This window comes from Tenrec ecaudatus, chromosome 13, assembly GCF_050624435.1.
Source record: "Tenrec ecaudatus isolate mTenEca1 chromosome 13, mTenEca1.hap1, whole genome shotgun sequence".
NCBI lineage: Eukaryota > Metazoa > Chordata > Mammalia > Afrosoricida > Tenrecidae > Tenrec > Tenrec ecaudatus.
In genome coordinates, this window is record NC_134542.1 from 33014156 (window position 1) to 33035540 (window position 21385).

The window sequence follows — 21385 nt, forward strand, 5'->3', positions numbered from 1 at the left end:
CGAGGGGTGGCTTGCAGGCTCGACTGGTGACCTCGCGGTCAGCAGCTTAATGGGGACCCACTGTGCCACACTGGATTATCCCTACAGAGGAAAAGGAGGTATCCTGTCGGCACAGCGGTTAAGCCCTCAACTGTTAGCTGAAACACTGACGGCCCGACTCCACCACCTTCCTAGGAAAAAGACCCAGTGATCTGGTCCCCATTAAGGATTCCAGCCCAGAAACCCCCTCTGAGGTGGTTGCAAGTCAGAAATCGGTGACTGTCCCCAGTATACACAGTCTGTGATGGGCAAAGACACTGATTCCACAAATCAGAGCCGCAAACACCTCCTAAGCCTCCCCTCCCCTATCACGTGTGATGACTACTTCTGGTCACGATAGTGAATGTGACTCCACAATGCCTTCTTGGTTACAGAGCACTTCCACATGCATTGCACACGCACCATTTCATTTAAGCCTCACTGTGCGCTGTGAACAAAGCAGTAGCCATCTGACTTTGTTCATGCAGAAGCGGACGCTTGGGATGTTCGAGCAGCCAGCAAGCAGTGGAGAGGAGGCTCGAGGGCAGCCTCTCCACCCTCCTGCCCGGGCATGCTCTTTACTGCCGCTGTGCTGCAGGCACCTTGGCCCTCAGCTCTTGCAGTCACACACAACGGGAGGCCATCCAGCTTCCCCACGGGCCCCATGGCCCCCCTGGCTTGTCTTCCCACCACACCACCTTTCCTGCCTCTTCCTGAAGTTCTTCCCCAACCTCTCTGGAGAGATGACGCAACACACAACATCCATTCATCCCCTCTTCTCGCGACAACTCTGCACCGGCAATTTTACCGTGCTTGTCAATGGAGGGCAGCCTGTTCTCCATGGACTTCACATGTCACAACCCACTGCGACACCATAATTTAACTGCTCCGCGTGTACCTTTCTCTCTTTCCCAGTGAGATTGGTACATCTTGCTCTACATTTACAGGTTTAATACTTCTCCCTCTGTTGTCTCCTCCCCACATTGGGGGAGGGGGGCTTCTGGAAGTTTAGAAAAATTCCTCTACCTTTTCATCGCATGTCTGGCAATGAAGTTTTTGAAGAGCTCCTGTATTCTGTTTAAGTGTGTAGATGTGTGTGTGAATGAATGGGTGTCTATACCTATACCTGTGTCTACCTACCTCTTATGAAGCCTTGGTGGTGTAGTGTGTTTGTGTTAGATAGCGAATCCCAAGGCTAGCAGTTTGAACCCACCAGCCACTTCACGGGAGAAAGAGGAGGCTTTCTGCTCCTGTAAAGGTGTCCAACCTCCAAAACACACAGGGGTGTTTCTCCTCTGTCCCATAGGGTCGCCACGAGTGGCAGCGACCCCCCGGCAGCGAGTTTAGACATTGAGTTTATGCATACATACATGCATGGGTCAGTGGTCATTCAGTGGGAGACTGTGGGCCTTCCGCAAGTGAGATCTGTGTTTGGTTCCTGACCCACGACATCAATGTGTAGCCACCGCCCGCTGTCAGGAGAGACCTGCACGCTGCTGAGGGGAGCCAGTTTTAGTGGAGATTTTAGACCAAGATGGACCAAGAAGAAGGGCCAACACCAGCCAATGAAACCCTGACAGATCCTAATGGGCCTCTTGGAAATGGACCACGGCCAAGTGCAGGGTGGTACTGTGGTTTGTGAATTGGGCCACCAGGTACTGGGGTCTGATGTGATGGCAACATGCATATTGCCACTACTGTCCAGTTCTTTTCTGACTCATAGACCCCAGGGCAGGATTAGGCCAGGGACTTCCTCGACGGCCATGTTCACGGGTGCTCTGATGGGTTCCAACTGCGGACCTTCAAGTTAGCCACCGAACATCGAATCCGCCCACACCAGGGCATGTATTCGAGGGGGCTTGGAAAGTGGGTGGGGAGATGGAGTGAAAAGATAGTGGAGTTTTTCCACGAACATACAGATGATATAAAAATGTACATCCCCTCCGCAAGCGTATTTTACTCCTGGGATACATGGCCAATAGTGCTGACAAAGGACAGGCCCATATGTCCTGGGAACAAGGGAAGAGTGTGTATGGCACACCTCTCATATCCCTCCGCAAATAGTATCCCTTCGCCACCCCCTCCTGCCCTCTCGAGCCAACGGCTTTCCTCAAAGGGGAAGACACACAAACAGGTCACCAGGCGAGGAGCCGGTCCACCAAGCCGCCTGTGTGAACCCCAAGGCTTGCATGCACTGCTGGTTCAGGGAAGCAGATTTCAGAGGCTTATTATTCACTCTTCTCCCTTCACAGTTTCACAAATAAGACCCACTTGCTGCCTGAAAATTGCTTGGCAGCGATACTGTCACTTGTGTGAATTTATATTCTTCAGCAGAAGGGGAAATCATAGCAAAATGGTTAGAATTTCCAAAGTGAAATGTGCACAGAGGTGTGAAGAACCGGGCTGACTGGGTTTCATCTGGGTCTGTTCTGTTTGCCATCTTGTGACTAAAACTTGAGCAGAATCGGGCCCCAGGCTTCCTGGACCACCTCTTCCAGGGACCCGAGACGCTCCCCACCCCCTTGCCTCTCCTCTCCTGTCTCCCTCACAGGAAGATGATCATCGCTGTGCATGATTTAAAGGACTGCTGGAAGACCGGGGCGGGGGGGGGGGGGTTCGTGCTAGTGGCGTGCTAAGCACGAGCAGCTGAAGGATCATAATTCAGTGCTGACATCTGAGCTAATCCACTAGTTTGCAGAATCTGCAGACGAGCAGGCCTCCGAATTTCACTGAGCTAAATCATTTGTGCCCCACTTGTCTGTTAAGTGCTACGAGCTCCAGGGAAGAAAGATGATATGTAAATTTGAGGAATTAGCAGTAGACATCAGTCAGAGGGACCCTAAGCTCCAAACGTCCCTGCCTGTCATTGAGAGGCCTGATAGGACGCAGGGCCCTAGGGAAGGCCTGATTCTGACCAGGAAAAGCACAGGGCAGGGATGGTGGGGGGGGGGGGGTGCGGTTGGAGGAGAGCAGGGAGAAGGAAACGCAATTCTACTAGGAAAAGGAGCAGACCCGCTACTTCGTCTCCCTTCCTCAATGGTCCGGCCCAGTAAGCATTACACTCCAATGGCGCTAAGATGCAAGCGAGTTGAGGAGAGCTCAAACAGGGCATACAACGCCACTTGTAGAGAGGCCTGGAAGTAGAGACCGAAGCCCCCATAGGACTGAGGGGAAACCCATGGGCTCTCTCGTCAGTGCTGGCACCCCACCATGAGGCTCACCCGCTAACTTTTTCCTGTCTCAGCCCTCCCGGCTGTAAAATGTCCACTCACAGCGACACTGCATGAGGTTGTGGGGCGGCGTCAAGGGAAGAAGGCGTGCAAAGCACTCGGCATGGCGACAGGCGCACACGGCAAGAGCCGGTGAAGGCTGCCATCATGCCGAACAGCCTGCGTCTTGTGCCCGCTTTCCCTTCTTGACCAAGACCAAAGATCGGGGAGGAGAACCAATGACCTGGGAAGGCCAATCTGAAAGCCCAAGGAAGTAGGGTTTAGTCTGAGTAGAAACAAGAAAGATGTTCTCAGGAACAAGGAGATATCCCTCCCCCCATCTGCCCTACCCCAGAGAGCAGCCAGCCCCAACGGGTCCATCCTGTGCTGTTTACCCAAGTTCCTGGCGTGTTGACCTGTGGGAGGCGAGCTGACAGCACAAGGTGTGGCCTTGGACCCAGAGCAGCGCCTCAGAGGACATTGGGGAGCAGGCCAGCCCACCTCCTGGAGGAACGAGCCTGGAAACAGCAGACCAGCCTTCGCTTCACATTCCCCAGAGAAGGAGACTCGACTTCGGCCACGTCGACAGGACGCTCCTGTCTGGGTCACGACTTTAGCTGCTGGACCGTCTCGCATCCGGTTCTGCGTTTTCCTGCTGTCATTGGGACGCATTTCCTCCTTTTATCCCTGACGACCCACAGCCGGTTCCTGCCCTCTGACTTGGATACACACTGGAGGCTCGGAGTCTTCACTTCCTCAGGAAACACCACCCTTACCCCTCCCCTCTACACATCTACTTTCTAGGCCTTCCGTTGGGGTGGTGGGGTGGGCCGGGAGGGGGTGTCTCTCGGGACCCCTCTCAAGTGAAATGCTCCAGCTTTTTAAAATCCAGGCACCCGCGTGCAGATGTTGCCGTAGAACACCATGGGGCAAGTGAAGTTTGTTCTTCAATATCCCAACGTACGGCCCACAACCGACAAAGTCGCAGTCCCAGGTGCTAAGCATATGGTGGCCGCTCACTTGACAGAGAAAAAAAGCAGGCATGACACTAAGTGGGCGACTTCATTGATTTACTTGGACGGTGGGAACTTTTTTGGCGGGGAAGCCCTTTGGAGAGGCCAGAAGATGACTGCTGACCAGCTAAGAGCCAGCTCCGCCTGCTTGTTCTTGCAGCGGATGGTTGCGATCCTAGCAATGGCCAGCTTCCAACACCAAGGCAATGGAAAGGAAATAGGTTCAGTTGCTGAGAGAGAAAGAAGGTAGAGAAAAAAAATGTCCCAGAGATACAATCCCTCTCCTCCAGGACCTGACATTTTGTTAGGTCCCTGACTCAAAACATCTGCTGTTGCCCATGCTACAGGGAAAACACCACATGGGAAGGAACCTCAGGAGTTCAGAAGGGCAGAGAGGAAGCACAGAGCACAGGGCCAGCCAGGCGCTGGAGCCTGCAGCCAGCCGGCCCTGGGAAGGGGTCTCCTGATAGTTCACCTGGCGGTTTATGGCTGCATCTGGCTTTGCTGGAGGGAGCGATGCACTGTGAACACGTGACGGTGGTTGGCCACACGGCAATGGAACCGATCACACCCGCACCTTCCCAGGCCCTGAAATAAATCACCGTCCTGATCTTCCTGGCAACTGCAAAGCCAAACAGACCATCTGTCCAACACACGCATCTCCTGGCTAGCAACGAGCCCTCCGCCTAGACAAGCATCTGAGAGAATAGTTAGTGCTGCTGGAGATGCCGCCTCTGTGTAGGTCATGCTTAAAACATGAGTCAGCCCCTCTGCTGGCCTCCCAAGGTCAGTCTGTCTCTGCTCAGATCCTCGAGTCAGCAACCAGTTACGGGAAGCAATGACTTTGGGCAAGCCCAGGAGGGTGTTCTCAAGGTTTACCACAGACCTGGTTGTGGCCATTTGAGATTTCAGGCTTGGCTCTTGCAAGTCTACCTGTAGCTGTTTTTCAGTTTTGTTTGTTTGTTTTGGTACTGAGGGTTTTCATGAAGGTTTCCCCCTTTATTACCAATCCATATCTGGCTGGGAAGCCTAATCCATGGTGACTTTCATGAAAGTATAATAGCTTCTCTCTCCACCAATGTCTTTTCTCCAAAGTCAGGGATGCTTCCCTACCTGCTTCAAGAAGGATCTCTAGTCTTGTCTCCAGTTGAAAGGATTCCTTAAATAATGGCCTCCTTTTGGCCAAGTTGTTCCCAGTCTTTACCAAGCCCAGTCCCCAGCCCTAAAGGTTCCTGGCTTTGTAGTGGCTGGGCCACTCATGGCAGAGCACCCTCTTTCTGAAGGCAATTCAGATGAAGGCCAAAGTCAGTGGCCGGGGTCCTGCCGCCATCAGCCCCACCTACGGGGAAGCTCTTCTGAGCTCAGACAGTTGCTTTTTAATTCACGGTCACTGCTAGCTCACTGTCAAAAATCAGGACCATCATAAGCAAGTGCACTCACCATTTATTTCCCTGCAATCATCTACCCATCCATCTCCACCCACACTTAATCTTCTCTTGTACACGACCCACAATGAATCACCATCCCGGATGCTGCTTTATGGAACATACTCGGTGGCTCCACTTGCATCAAAATAAGGCAAATGAGGAGTCCATCAGCTTGCCACTTACATCTGGTGGAAGAATCACCCTTCATAAAAGTTTCTTATCTCAGGACATTAGGGTCTTGACATGTTCCTGCTTGAGCTTACTTGTGAACTTAGAGATCAAGTTCAACTCCCTCAGTTCTGTAAACATGTGGCTACTGGGCAGCCAACGCGCAGTCTTCTTATCATGGTGGGCTCTTCCAGGGGGGCTTCACTGGCTTTCTCGGTAGTTCTTCCTACCCGGGGTTTCCAGTCATTGAAAAGAAATAAAAATCTAAGCAGCTGTCACAAAGCCAGCCAATGTATAAGACCGTGTACGTGTACGTTTAAGAAGACCACGTGCCAGGGGATTCCGACCACACTGGGCTGGGTGGGGTGCTTTTGACGTGTATCCTTCTTCCAGATCATAGCAATTGTAGTTAGAGGATAATCGTGATAGTATAATAATTATTATTATTACTGTCATTATTTAATACTTATTTAGGGTCTTTAAAAAATACTCCTTTACTTGCTTATTGGATTATAGCTACTCACTGGCCGCAAGAACACAAAACACAAGGATACAAACACCACCAACTGAACACACCTCCTGGGGCATCGTAGAGACAACGCATCCCTCTAACACATCCCTCTAACTTGCTGCTTGGTTTGCACCTGACCCTGAGGGGCAGCCTCCCCTGCGTAGAGCACCCCCTTCTTACGGGCAGGTTTCAGCACTGCGCTGCCCAAAGCCACGTGGCTCATGGCCCTGCAGGCGTGGCTAGTGTCACGGGAAACCTGCATTCTAGTTAACTGACATTTAAGCAACCACGCACCTTGAAGCAGCGGCTGCCGCACGATGGAGCGGTGAACCGCTAGCCACGGAAGCTCACCACCTCCCCTCTTGGAGCTTTGGTGTCACTTCTTAAAGACCTGGGTCTGGTCTTCCCTCAAAAAACAATGTCTGGATAAACTATGCAGACTTCTGCTGAGGGCTATGAAAACCAGGGGGCACTTCTGTGTCATTGCAGCTGCGGAAGAGAAGGCAGCGGCTTCTCAGAGAACATGGGCCAGGCTCCTTTGCCACCACCAGGGGTCACTGAATTTGGAACAGGGTCCCCAGGGGCCAGGGCAGGCAGCTAAATCACAAAGAGCTAAAAAACAAAAAAATTCTAAGTGGCCTGACCAAATGATCTTGAAAACCAAAAACAGTGGAATAAAACCAGTGGGCGTCCTGTCAGCCTTGAGCAACCCGTGCCACCAGCCAAAAGAACAGAGCTAATTGCTTAACTTAAAAGGAAAAGTTGATGAAGAAGAAAAAAAAAAAAAAGGCAAAGCAACCAAAGCTGAAACTATCTAAGGAATGTCAGCCATCTCCACACTCTCCTAATCCAACAGAGGCGTTGGCATTTCTACGTGGCTCCTGGGTTTCTGCTGGACTCCCCTGCACTGGAAGCCTGCACCTCCCGTCTTCCGTTGCATTCCGTATGTTTGCCTGTCTAATAAGGGGAGAAAACACAGGGCACACTCCTCTCCAAGGAGGAGAATGGCCCCCTTTCTGTGGACGAGCCAAGGGTGGGTGCCTTTCGGGCACTTGGAAGGAGCGTCCACTCTGAACCATTCCCACTTGCCCTGCCCCTGACCAAGCACAGCTGTTTCCTTTCTCCCTACTGCTCGCTCAGGGCCCCGGGTTTTATTTGAAGAAGAAAAAGAAAGGACCACCCTGAATAGAAAGGGCTTCCTATCTTCTGCTTGAGGCCAACATCAAGTTTTGTAAAGAGAAGAGAACATGAGGCGAGAAAGGCTTTGTAAAAACCAGGGGGAGACAGAGGGAGGCTGGAGTGGGGACAAGAGTGTGAGTTCCTTGTCTGGAGGCAGGGGACAATACTGCCTCCCCAAACTGCAAGAGGAACTCCGCCTGCAAGAGGAAAAGGCTTAGTTTCTTTCCCGGTATCTTAAGAGAGGAACACCATCAGCGTTAGCAGTTCCTTACGGCTCTAGTTTGCTTTCTGTCCACCCCCAGCTCCAAGACTGGAATCCTGCCCACTTGGGGAGCTTGCGCCGAAGAACACTTCCAAACCGCAGTGTGCAATGAATCAAGTGGAGTAAGGACAGAGACTAGAATTCCCAACCAGTAGCCAGGGTCAGGGGCGAGAGCAGTCAGGTGAGGGTGGGACTGGGCAGGGAGGAGGCCGAGGGGAATGGGCGAGCGAGAGAAGAGGCAAAGGCCAGGGTCAAGCGAGAGTAACTTAAGCTCTCTCCGAACTGTCACTTGCTAATTGGGGGCCTTACAGGCTAAGGCAGGGGTTGGCCTCAGACCTTCTAAAAGAATCTGCTCAGGGGAGAGCATGAGAGGAGGCTGGAAGGAGGAAATAGAAGCTGAAGAGGGCTGTGCAGAAGAGCGTGAACACCTCCCTTTCCATTGAGAAATAACACCCATTTCCTTTATCCAAAGCGCCTCTGCCAAGCTGTCCCCTTGTCCAAATTCCCCAGAGACAGGCACATATCACACCCATGTAAACACCACAGGCACACAGATTTACACACACCCCACATGCTTGTGCATCTTTACAAGCACATCTATGTAGACACACAAAACACACACACACAAACAAGACCACAAACACTTTTCGGCAGAAACACAAATGCGTACAAAGGGGAGATGCACACACCCACACTCACACGTACCCCACAAGCCTTTGCACTTGGTTAAAAGGTGGGGGGTTGGGATAGACGACCAATTAATTGGACCAAGTCTCACAGGAGAGGAAATGAAATGAAAAATCCAGGCTGGTTTATAAAAATAAGTATTCCTCCCCCCCCCAATGTGCAGGAGGCTCATTATATTAATTAAACACAATTGCAGTGAATGAGCAGGAGGAGGGGAGGAAGGCTGGGACGAGGGTAAGTGTTTGCTCCCACTGCCGGAGGCCGTGGCGATCCTCCGATATTAATCTCTCTGAGCACTCAAATGCTGAAGAGATAAACACTTGAACTCTGGAAATGTTGTTTTCTCCAGAGCAGACACTGTGACCCTCGGGGACAGCAAGTGCCGGAGTGTGTCAGGAGGCTGGCCTGAGGTGCTCTCTTAGCGCCTGCCCTCCGCTTGCCCCCTGGAGCCGGGGGACATGGCCCTCATTGGGGCGGGGGGCAGCTCTCCAGAGCCCCACAGGGAGTGGGGGAGCTTTCTCTTCCTCCCCACTGTCGTCTTCTCACCCTTTCCCCTTGAACCCAATTTCTAGACTTAACTCCTGTCATTTCAAATACTCCTGGGGACCCCGGCCCACACTGGGGCACAGGAAAAGCCAAGTCAGGCTAGTCAGGGGCGCACGGGAATGGACTTGTACCGGCTTGCAAGGAGTAGGCAGTCAGTTCTCTGGCATGTCGCAAGCCGGTGGTTGAGCACAGTTATTAAAAATTAGAGTATCTAAACTTACAAATCATTTTTGTAACAAAACCGCAAGTAACAAATACTCAAGAGGCAAGTTTCTAATTACTTGAGGACTGTGTGTTCGTGCCTCAGCTCCCGAGCTTGCGTCTCTTTACCCCTAAGGTGGTGCCTCTCCGCGCTGTATGGTGGAAAAAAACGAGAAGACCACATCCTTGCTCTTCTCCGGCCTACCTTGAATGACCTCAGGTGGACTGCTCAGTCAGCCAGGGTAGGAGTCGCTGGGTGGGGTCAATGGTTATTTTGCTTGACTGCTAACCAAAAGGCTGGAGGTTCAAGTCTACCCAAAGCCTAGTGACCTCCTTCTCCCAAATTAGCCTTTGAAAACCTGACGGAGCACAGATCTACTCTGACTCACGCCAGGTGACCCTGAGCCCGACTGGGCTCCCCGGCCACTAGGTTAGAGTATTTACACCACTGAACGTGGCAGACATCACGAAGCGGTTTCCACACCTCTCCTGGTGGAGAGAGCAGACAGTTCTTGGTCATACTGGTGAGAAGGTTAAAGGCAATTCCCCTCCATCAATAGGGTCAACAGAGGCTTCCGAAACCTGAATCTCAGAACGGAAAAGGTGGGTTTACTATTTTGAGGATGAGCAGGAACATTTTACGGAAACCCGCGTGCCTGACAGCAATGGTAGACACCTTGGGGGTGGATGGGGCCGGGGGCAACTTCTTAGTCCCTGGACTTGGTTTTCTACATGAGCTGTGATGCTCTGGAAGCAGCGTCAGTCCAATGAGTTGAGGCCAATGATTTCCCAGGCAGTCGTGTAAAGAACAAACCCATTTGGGGGTTGACAAGCAGCTCTGGGATGGGGGCAGCCAAAGCTGGCTGTGGCAATGAGGTGACATGGACTTGTCTCAGCTCCTGGACTGTCCCAACCTGTCCTCCTTCCTTTCCTCTTGGCCTCCCTCCCAGCTCCCAGGCTCTGCTGTAATCACAGGAGAGCACTAGGAACCACCAACCCACTGTTCTGCAGGGTGACGTCCTGAGCAAAGATCGTGGTGGTTTGTGGGCCAAGAGCAGAGAATTGCTCTGTGGTTGAGAAGTTAGGAAGCTTGTAAGGGAATCCGGGGCTGAAACGCGTGGGGCATGCCGACCTTAACTCCTTCCTCTCTCAGCTCACAGCCGGCTTACCTGGAAAGGTCTGGTCATTTGGGCTGGTGCTGCTCGTCCAGGTGCTCCTGAGCCACTTGGCATGGTCGTATATCCAACCGCAGGTCTCCTCTGGGAAATCAAAGTTGCAGTTGAATCCTGAAGGGAGCTGCAAATCTTTGTCTGCAAGAGGAAAATTATATATATATATCACCCAAGAGGCAGGCAAATGAAATGGGTCCGAAGACCAGTCACAGTGGCGCTACGGACATGGCTGGCAAGGCTTAAGTGGTGAGCAGAGCATGGAATGGCTCCCTCTGCTCATTCATTCAGCAACTCTTGGCGATGGCTCGATTTCGGGTCAGCCTTTGGTCTCATCCTTCCCAAGCACGAAAGCCAAATCTGCCAGCCGGTCCCATAGTAAGCAATTATAAATGAGGCCACCAAATGGCCTCGGGCGCGAATCAGTCTCTTCTGTCCACCTTGGAGAGCCAACAAATGTGAAAATCGCCGTTCCCTCAATGCCAGTGAGGATGTCTCCCCAGTGCCCCAGTGGATGTCTGACTCCCAATAGACGTGTTATCTCATCTCCTGCCAACCTGCTCTCAGAAGTGATGGGCCGCCCACTGGCATCCAGAGAAGCTTCAAGGCCAGAAACAAGGCAGGCTTGTTCCCTGCTACCCTTCACCCCGTCCTGATACGGCTCTTGTTTCCAAAGATGGGGACATCGTGGCACCCAGAAGGCTGACTTCAAAACCTCACATCCACCGCTATTTCGACACAGTCGATTTTGACACAGAGCGAAGACCCTGTAGGACAGGGTAGGGCTGCCGCTGTGGGTCTCCGAGACCGCGACTCTTCACGGAGATAGAAAGCCCCGTCTTTCTCCCTCAGAGTTTTGAACCGCTGACCTCGTGGGGTAGCAGCCCAACATGCAACCCACTATGCCAAGTCGCTGGCCACCTGGTCCATCCTGACCAGAGGGAAAGCATTTCAGAGCACACTGAAGGCCAGGATCCCCAGGGCAGTAGAGCATGCTCTCCCCATGGATGTCTTGAAGAAGTAAGTGACCGCAGCTGGGCCGGAAACTCTGAAGGATGCAGATAGTTTCTTACTATGAGCTGAACATTGGTGGTTCAAGTTCATTTGGAGAAGTCTCGGAAGACAAGCCTGGCAAGCTGCTTCCAAGAGGTCAGAGGAGCAGCCTGACTGGGACACACAGGGGTCACCATGAGTCAGAATCGACTTGCTGGCAGCTAACAACCATGAGGGCAACTAACAGCCAGGGCAACGACCCAATGGCTTCTCCTCTTGGCTCTGGGTTTGCAGCTGCCTAAGTCAGCAAACTGACTTTCTCTCGAGTTCCTTCCGTACAGCTCTCATGATCCAGTGGGAGCTGCTGCCAAATATGTGATTATGGGAGGCGGGGTGGGGGTGCGGCGCTGGGGGTGGGATTCCCAGAAAGCAAGAAAATGGGAACCCAACCCAAGTCTGGATGCTTGCCTGGAAATGCAGGGAGGCAGCCGGGAAGTGCTGGCTGATGCCGGCAGCAGGGAGGAAGCCAGGCCTTGAGCCTTCTCACTTCCCTTCCCAAGGATCCCAGGGAGGAATTTCTGAGGGGAAGGCCTAGCTTGCAGGCTAGGGAAGCCAACTGGGCACAGCAGACTGGCAGCAACAAATGGCTCACCAGCACAGAGAGCAGGGTTCACCTCTGAGGAAAAGGGGATGCCCGCCATCATGCCCTATTCCCGCAGCCCCCCCCCCCCCCCGCCAACAGAAAACAAGGCACGCCTGTCCACTGTTGGCCAAAGTCAGCTTTGGTGGAGAAAAGGCACATGGGATCTATTACAGAAGCCTCAATCTGTGGCTTGGGAACAGCCAACCCTTCGCCCTCACTATCCCTCCCACTTTCTATTTTTCTGCCCAGAAATACAGAGTAATTCAATAGACCATAATTCAGTTGCCGTGTTTACATGCACACGTCATCTCAGAACCCGAATTCCACAGGAAGATGGCTTGCAAAGAAGAGGAGGGAGGAGCTGCCAGAGAAACCTCAAAGGAAAGAAACCACTACAAACTTGACAATTCTATTAAAAATAAACTTCTGAAATCCTGCAGCAGAACGCTTTAATTTTCCTTTGGGTTGTCATTTAGATAGGCGCCCACACCCCTGACCCCAAATAAGCTAACGCCGCTAATCCAATGCCATATAGTAACTCCCTCTGCGCTCCCATCTTTGGCTCTTAAACTATCTGAAACATGCCTTGGAAGATTCTCCAAACTCCCCTTCTCTTCAGACAACATAAACAAGTTCATTAAAATGTCAGAATTCTGCATCCAACTAACCCTGACCAAGAGTATCCCCGCACCCACCCACCCACCCACACAACACACAAAAAGCACATTCCCCAAAGCATATGCATTCGATTATAATTTTTCAGTCACACAACTTCAGCATTTATTTTTGGCTTCCCTCCCGTTCTCTGCAGTCTCGTGGTGGAGACGGCCACTCTGTCAGCTCCGGGCTTTGTCACGTCAAGTGGCTGAGCCCAGCAGGGCTGATGGGTGTCTCCGTCCACCTACCGAGAAGGTGCCACCTCTTTATGTCCCCATCACCTCCCCGTTCTCAGCACCAAGCTGCCCTCACGTTCGTTAGTGAACAGTTCATCATCAGTGATTTACTGTACATTGAGGCTGTCAAGCTCCCCATTCCAGCCCAAAATGCCAGGGGTCCCCAAATTTGTGGATTGTGAGGACTATCCTCCTACTTGGGGACCTTAGCCATCTGATTTAAAACATGAGTGACCGAGTTGTGGGCTCTGCCCATTCCAGCTTTGATCAGACTTGGGCATGCCAATGCCGTGGAGCTGAAACAACAGTGGCAGGGATTTCTTGTGTGAAGAGAAAGACCGGAAAGCGAGGAGCCCCTCACGGTGAAGGCAAGGCTGAGGGTGATGTTTCACATTTCCGCCTTCTTCCTGACCTGCACTTGCACTGACCTAGGGGACGGGCCACACCGTCTCCCAGAGCCATGAATGGGCAAACTTTCTTACACCTGATAAGCGGCAGATGCAGGGAAATGCGCTGACGCTATGGTTCACTGCTGAGTCTACCGCACTTGCAGGCCCCGTGGACGGAGTCACCCAGGGGACCCCAGATTGTCACTGGGCTGTTGCTGCACCTCGAGGTAGAGCTTAGCAGGAGAAACACTCATGAGTGTGGCTTCAAGGAGGGCATTCAAACATCGCTTCTCAAGAGCACGCTGCGGATGGGTCCTGCTCCGAGCCGATGACCAGAGAGCTCGCGTCCGAAGGGCTGCCCTGCTTTTCACGGCATCTGATGACGATCCTGTGGGCTGCGTTCCGTGTGGGAGACCTGGGCTCTGTTTGCGGCCAATGCCCCTCAAGGGCAGCAGAGGACTGGGTTGCTGAGGCTGGAATCGATCAGGTCTCAGCGGAGCTTCCAGACAAAGGTGGACGTAGAGGAATAACCTGATGAGCTACTTCAGAAAACTCAGCCCCTGGAGACCGTGTGTATGTCAGTGGCTCATGGGGACGAGGCAGAGCTGAGCAGTGGTCCGTCCTGTTGGGCACGGGCTGCTGTGATGACGTAGAGGGCAGCCCGGTCTCTACATCAACAACGACAAATAGTTCCCAGGAGACCGAAAGATTTGGGTTTCAAGCTCACCCGGAGGCACGTCGGAAAGCAAGGGCTGGCGACCTGCTTCCAAAACACTTGCCGTTGGCAATCCTCCGGAGCAACACTCTCCTCTGACCCACGCAGGGTCACCGTGACTCAAAGTCATCACAGTGGATGCTGGAACTATCCACAAACTCCAGCCCCCAAGTACCCGCACCTCCCTTGCCCCTTCTCTAAGACCCCCTGGCCCTCTGGCCTGGCCAGAGGCTGGCCTCCCTCCATTCGGGTTGGCCGGCACCCATGCCCTTTCGGCTGCAGGGAAACCTTTGCCCCATCCGTACCGTCCTCAAAGCTGCAGTTGTCCCCACATTCCGTGGCCTCTTCGTCGATGGGATACGGGGTGGTGGTCTCTTCGCTCTTCACGGTGGGTCCCAGCGTCTCTACGGTGGGCCTCGAATCTATAAACGTGAGGGGGAGAGAGCTGAGTGCTGCAGCTGCCCCCAGCTACGTTGCGTGGAGGAGAAGAGAAAAGGCGGAGAACAGGAAAATAAAACCCTGCAGCCATCGTGGGAGTGGCCCCGAGCTGCAGAGACAGCTGACACACGTCCCGGCTGGCCAAGGCCCGCACTGAGCCACCCACGCAGCCACAGGCTGGGCCATGCTGACCCGCTGCACAGCCCGAGTACTGTGCTTAGGATCCAAGAGCAGGTGATGCGTCCACACAGGAAAAGGAAAGCTACCCACAAAACTGGGCCGTGACACGCCACTGCTTCAGGAGGCGAGCTTGGGGTGGGGGGAGGCGGGGAGGTGTCTGTGGGCGGGACCCTTGAGTGGCACGGGGTTGCCTTGCCTGCTCACCCTGCTTCCACAGGCTGGTGCCTCGAGTCAGACCGGAGTCCGCGTGGGCCTGTCAGGTAAGTGTTAGACTGCTAAGCACAAGGTTGGTGGTTCAAACTCACCAGCCACATAACCTCAGAGACCAGGGTGACTATGAATCAGAACTGACTTGGTGGCAGTGGATTTGGTGTTTGGGTGTGGAATCAGAGAGAATTTTTCTGAACCAAAGCCCACCGCTACAAACTCTTCCAAGCTTTGGGGCTCCCCTACTGTAAGACATGCGCCGTTGCTGAGGCCCAAAAGCAAAGCGGGACCCCCCTTGGCGGCTGCCATGACCGCAGAGTTGCTTGTGTGTGTGCAGAACTGGATGGAAGTGCCTCTCGACTTACAGAGGCTGTCATGACCCCAACCCTGCCTTTCACTGTGGGCTAGGCCAGAGCATGTGCACAGGTCTGGACATGAGCACAGGACACATGGAGTGCAGGTCAGATCACCCCCTCAGCAACAGACATGGGAGTAGCCATCCCAGGAGGGTAGGGGAAAGGTGGGGACAAGAGGGGGAAGAAACCACAGGTGAACGGAACATTATAATAATTATGAAAATAGTAATTTATCAAGGAGTCATGAGGGTGGGAAGGTGCGGAGGGAGGGTACAAAGAGGAGCCGATACCAAGGGCTCAAGCAGAATGTAAATGTTTAGAAAATAATAATGGGAACATATGTACAAATGTGCTTGATATAATTGATGTATGGATTGTTGTAAGACAGTGGTTCTCAACCTTCCTAATGTCACGACCCTTTAATACAGTTCCTGTTGTGGTGACCCCCCCAACCATAAAATTATTTTTGTTGCTACTTCATAACTATAATTTTGCTACTGTTATGAATCGGATGACCCCAATGAAAGGATCGTTCGACCCCCCCCCCCCCCACCCCAAAGGGGTTGCAACCCACAGGCTGAGAACAGCTGTTATAAGAGCTGTTAGAGACCCAATGAAATAATCTGAATAAAAACAAAACAAAACATCAGAACTCCCTGGATAAGATCTCCAGACCTGTGAAAGGTGGTAACCTAGTCCAATGCCTAAATCCCTAGTAAGCAGGCAAAGGGGTGGGGCTGGGCCTGCAGGCACTTGGTTCTGGCCTGGGTCTTCTGTGAGTCACTCACTCTTTCATTGACTGGTTTATTTGTTCACCCCATTCATTCATGCAGCTACCAAGAGGGCCTGCCTGCTTGCGGTGAGTCAGGGGTGCTAGTGATGGGTGTGGAAGCCCCTGGGTGGTGGGTGGTGTCTTCCTCTCAAAGCTGGTTTCCAGAGAAGGCGGGGTACGGCTCCTCCGTTCTCCACAAGCTCCCGGCGCTCCCGTCTGTGATTAGGCTCTGTTGTCAGGCACCCTTCGGGACACCATTTACTACAGCCAGGAGCTAGAGGAAATAGCTCAATATGCTGAATAGCTTTTTCACGGTCGACTTCCCACCTTTCTGCTATTAAATATTACGCACACCACCCTTCAAGCTCCCCCTCCCCCGCTTTTCCAGGTCTGCCTCTTGCCCACAGTCAAGAACAAAATAACCTGGAAGCGTCCTAATTTGTAAGTTCAAATTTGCCACTATGTCACAGAGTCTCAAACTCAATTGTACAGCCAACCAAGGGCGGATAGCAAGGCAAGAAATAATCGTTTGAGACACAAGAATGCCAACTGCACAGGCGAGGCAGCGCTGTCACATCATTTAGCCGCAGCAACTCAGCCGGGCCCACTCTGCTCCCTGTGACGGTTTCTAAGGTAGGAGTGAGGAAATGAACCAAGGAGACCCGGAAGCTGATGGCCATGTGAAAGGTTGAAAGAAAGGAAGACAAAAACCACCTGGCGGGAAGAAGTTTCTGCCGTCAGGGAGTCAAGTAGGTGAGCCGGCTGGTGGAGGGCTTGTGGAATCCTGGGCTAGCAAGGTGGGGAGGGGACGGGCGAGTAAAGGAAGGTGAGGAGGCGCCAGGCAGCCCCCGTGTCCACCCTGTCTGGACCGGGTGAGCACAGCCAACTGCCCATCCCAGCGAGGCTCTCAGCAATTGAAACCAGATGGCAGAAACTTCAAAGGGAAAGCGGCTGGGCAAAGCCGAGCGCACCGCCTCAGCTCTGATCTTCCCGGGAACGGCCAGGCCGGGCTTTGAAATGAGAAACCTGCTGCTGACCATTAGCGGAGCTGGGGCAAGGCAGTAAGAGGCCATTCGTCACTGTCCAGCTGGCCCCAGAGGCAGGCCAGGCTGCGGGAGGCCTGGCGCAGAGTGCTAGAGACGAGAGGGGGGGGTGCAGGGTGAGGACTTGGCTCGGCCTGAGTGACCCAGGGCAAGAGTGTCCTCTCCCCTGGCCTCAGTTTCCCCATCTGTAAAAGAGGAGTTAGCCTCAATCTGTGTGTGTGCGTGTGTGTGAGCATTTTCCAAACTGTCTCACAAAGCTATTAATTAGTAGGTTGTGAAATCAGCCTAAACACAGATGACAATATTTTGGTGTACACCCTATATGGTAGGAAGAAGCATTAATGTGGGGACCTGTTGCTTCATGAGATTGTCACGTCACACATTTGCTACATGTCAGAGAGCAGCCTAAGTATTTCCTATCCATTATTTTATGTGATCTTTATCACAACAACCAACGCCTGAGCTGACTGGCTCACTCACCCAGCAGTGTCGTGGGCAACAGTGTGTGGTTCTTAGTTGCTGCCAATTCCAACATCGCTTTCCTCGTTCTTCAGTTAGGGTAACCACGTTGCTGAGATTCTAAGTCATCTCTCTGAGGGTATGCAGCCAGTGACTGGCAGAGGCCGGCCTCGAACCGGGCACTCTGTCTCCAGTGTCCAGCACTTAGCTATACCTCAGACAGGGTCGGTGGAAGAATTCTCTCCTTCCATGCAGAAGACCCTAGTTTGATTCTTGGCCAATGCACGTCAAGGGCAGCCGCCACCTGTCTGTGGTGCAGGCACAGGTGTTGCTACGGTGTGGTCAGGTTTCAGTGGCGCTTCCACATCAAGTGGAGCTAAGAAGAAAGGCTTAGTAACAAGCCAACCAGGGAAATCCCTGTGAGTTGGGTCACCGCCATCTGATCCGGTGGTGACTCCATTGCTGATAACGACAACATGTACACAAGGGTGTCTGGGTGCATCTCTAAGTGAACTTGGCCGTGACATCAATGGATTTTTAGTGACAGATTATGATCGGGAACACTTGGAAGCCAATGGCCTGAAAGTTCTTGGGGGCTCAGTACCCTGACTTGGGGGCAGCACCCCAAATCTGAGGAGCCCGAAAGGATGTCAGCTCAAGGTCCTGTCAGAGGGGTGGCTCTCAGTACCTGTGAGGGAACAGGTGGCCTCCCTGCTGTCTTGTGGGGCGCACAGGGTCTTCCTGTCGCAGCCGGGCCAGCCTTCACTCTCAGGGTGAGAGGAACTCACTTGGGCTGTAGCCCAGCCTGCAGCCCTCGGTGGGGCTGCTCAAACAGGCTGCACTTTCCTCCTGGCAGTAAAAGCCCTTCTCTGACATGCCCTCATTAAGCCTTCACATGGCCTGCTGGGTGTGCCGGTGGCAGGCAGGCCACCGACAGGAAAATGGGCATACCTGGGGACCGGAGGAGAGGGCAGCACCACATCGCTGCCTGCTGCTTCTGCTGGCAGGGGGCTCGGGGCCTGGGAAGGCCAGTGGCAGGGGGTGAGTGAGGTCCGGGGGCACCCTGAGCCAGCTTTGGTGTGGCAGAGGAGGCAGGACCTGGATCAGGAGGGGGCGGGGATACTTGGGTGCCTGGGCTCAGTGGGGAGAAGTCCTATTCCTGTCGGCTCCCCCACAACTGGGTCCCTCCTGAGCAAACGGATGCCTTTTACAGATGTGGCCTCGCAATGAAAATGAAGTCTCTTAGCCACTGACAGACATCTGGAGACCAGACCCGGCATAAACCGATTACTTTATTATCATGAGGGGTTTTATCCCTCCACCCTTCCCTAAATCAACAGCCACAGCCCTCTGGCCTGAAGAGGCAGGGTCTAATTGAATTTGGGTGGGTGGTTATGATTTGTTCTTGAGAGACCCAGCTTGGGAGCCACGATCCTTTCACAGAGACCAAGCACCTCCCTTTGGAAACCGCACTGGGGCGAGGGGCCCAGGTAGGAGAACACGGTTGGCGCCAGTGGGTTCCCACTTGCCAGGGCTGGCTGCCCCCTCGACCCCCAGGCCCTCTTCCCAGGGCATCCTGGGAAGCCAAGAATCCAAAGCTGGGGTGAGCAACGAAAGGGGTTTTACCTGTCCAGTCACAGCCCAGCACCTCCAGCCGCATCCCGATGCCTGCCGGCGACCACCTCTCGGGGTAAACACGCACGTACTGAGCTGGGACCGGGTCGAACCGCCGGATGTCAGGGGTGTCGAAGTGCATGTTCCCTTCAAACAGCTGCAGGGGAGACAGGCGGCTCAGCTCTTCTTGTAGGAGCCCCCATCTTCTCCCCCACATCTCCCCCCGCCCTGCCAGAAGGCTGGCTGTTGACCCAGGCAACCTGCCCAGGCGCTCTACTTTCAGACGATGGTTTCTACTCCTGGGGAAGACTGGTGAAGGGGGCCCAGAGAGGTGGAAAACTGGGAGTCGGCAGAAGTGGTAACTGCCACATCCCCGCTGTTAGCCCAGGGCAGGAATTAAGGACTCCGGGAAACAATAGTTTCTGAATGAGTCTTGGACTGAACTTTGCAGGCGAGGCATCTGACCATCCGAAGGACTTCAGGGTACAGAGGACGAGATCCTTCTTGGTCTGCTGCTGAGAAGTCTCCGGTGGGAAAGTGCAGCTCCCTGGCCGTCCCCGTTCACCAAGTACCCAAAAGGAGAATGACTGCCCCTCCTCTATGTGAATGACAATGCCCTTTGGTCACACACTCAGAGCCTGTGGCTGTGTTTCCCAAACCAAACTCTCTCATCAAGTCCCTATAGGTTGGGGTAGAACTGCCCCATGTCCATTCCTGAGACTGAATCGCTAAGGGAGTACCAAGTCTCATTTTTCTCCTGAGGAGAAGCTGGTGGTTTTGAACTGCTGAGCTTGCAGTTGGCAGCCCAATGCATAACAATGATGCCACCTGGCTTACAGCAGGTTATTGTCAAAAGAAACCTTGCCTAGAGCCCGGTGCGTCAGTGTGACCACAGTAGAGCTGGCCAAGTTGAAGCTAGGTGAGGGATGCAGACCCAGGGCACATCTTGGAGCCAAAGAGCTAATTGAACACAGGTTTGGAGGTGGCTGGGGGCCTCCAGGAATGCTGGGGAGCCATCTCATTTTGCAGGCCGCCTCAAATCCATAATCACAGAGAGGGCAGGCTCTGACCCAAGCGGGGACCATCTCCTTTCCCAGGCCTCTAGAACAAGGGTCAGCTCCCCCCGGGGAAGCCAGTGGCCCAGCTTCTGCTGTGTCTGCAGAGGGCTCTGGTTACCAAGCCCGGAGCCTTTCCAAGCCGCAGGAATTGTGAGCAGTGAGTTGCCATCAGCCTCACAAACCTCCGGCCCAGCCCTCGCTCTCGCTACTGCCTTCAGAATGGAAACATTTGCTCAGCAAAGGTGACTGAACTCAGGCATGTGACACTTCCTTCATTTAGGGGGTGGGGGTGGACTGCTCGCCTCAGTCCAGGGCTCCTTAGAAATGAGGACACAGAAGCCTGGCTATCTAGAAGAGTGGCTAGGCCAGGGACATGCTATCCTCTCCTCCACTGGGGCTCCAGGGGCCTGTGGGGAGGCTGACTGTCAGCCCTGGCAAGCAGGAGTGGGGGCTGGTGCAGGCCTAACTCCTGACCCACAGTTTCTCCCGGCCTCTGTCTGCGAGCCGGGAAAGATCTGAGCGGTCACAAGGAGGAAAATACAAAGGCAAGCGGCAGCATCCAGGAAAACATCGTTATTTTTGGAAGTCAATCCCTCTGTTCTATAGTTGAGTCTCCAAAAACCACATCCCCTTTGGCTGCCTGGCCAACTCAGGGAAACTGTATCTCAAGAGAGGGCAGAAGGGTGCAGAACTTTATAAAGAGGCAGCGTCGAAGGGCAGCGAGGCCCTGGCAATGGGCTCACGGCTCTCCCTTGGGCAAACGGTGTGACCCCGAGTGAGAGAGCTAGCCTCAGTTTCACTGCCTCAAAAACAAGATCCAAAGAACCAAGCTCACTGCTGTTCCATCCATGCCTGCTCACAGCAACCCTGTAGGGCAGGGTAGACCTGGCCCTGGGAGTTTCAGAGACTGCCACTCCTATAGGAGTAGAAAGCCTCGTCTTTCTCCCAAGGAGCAGCTGATAGTTTTGAACCGGGAACCTGGCAGTTAGCAGTCCAGGCCATATCCACTACGCCACCCGGGCTTGCCAGGGAAATGGGGATGACAAGAACATCTGCCTGGGAGAGACAGAGTCTAAAAAGGGCATTTAACACAATGCTGGCACCAAGTAATCTCTCACGTGATACTTGTTGCTAGACTCTGATGGTTACATTGGCAAGGCTGGGTGGAGTGTCCCTAGGGGGAAAATCAGCGCCCTGACTCCCTCCACCCCCCTGAACGTCCCCTCCAGGACTGG

The 21385-nt window shown here is 53.5% G+C and overlaps 1 protein-coding gene across 4 annotated transcripts in view; it reads right to left on the minus strand.

Annotated features, from left to right (window-relative positions):
* NRP2 (neuropilin 2) overlaps positions 1-21385 on the minus strand; it is a 130636-nt gene that overhangs the window by 39776 nt on the left and 69475 nt on the right. For all 4 annotated transcript variants that reach the window (XM_075530360.1, XM_075530361.1, XM_075530362.1 and 1 more), the window contains exons 10-12: positions 19105-19249; positions 14329-14445; positions 10391-10531 (exon numbers count right to left, since the gene is read on the minus strand). In XM_075530360.1, coding sequence (XP_075386475.1) covers positions 10391-10531; positions 14329-14445; positions 19105-19249 — 403 coding nt within the window. The remainder of the gene's footprint in view (positions 1-10390; positions 10532-14328; positions 14446-19104; positions 19250-21385) is intronic.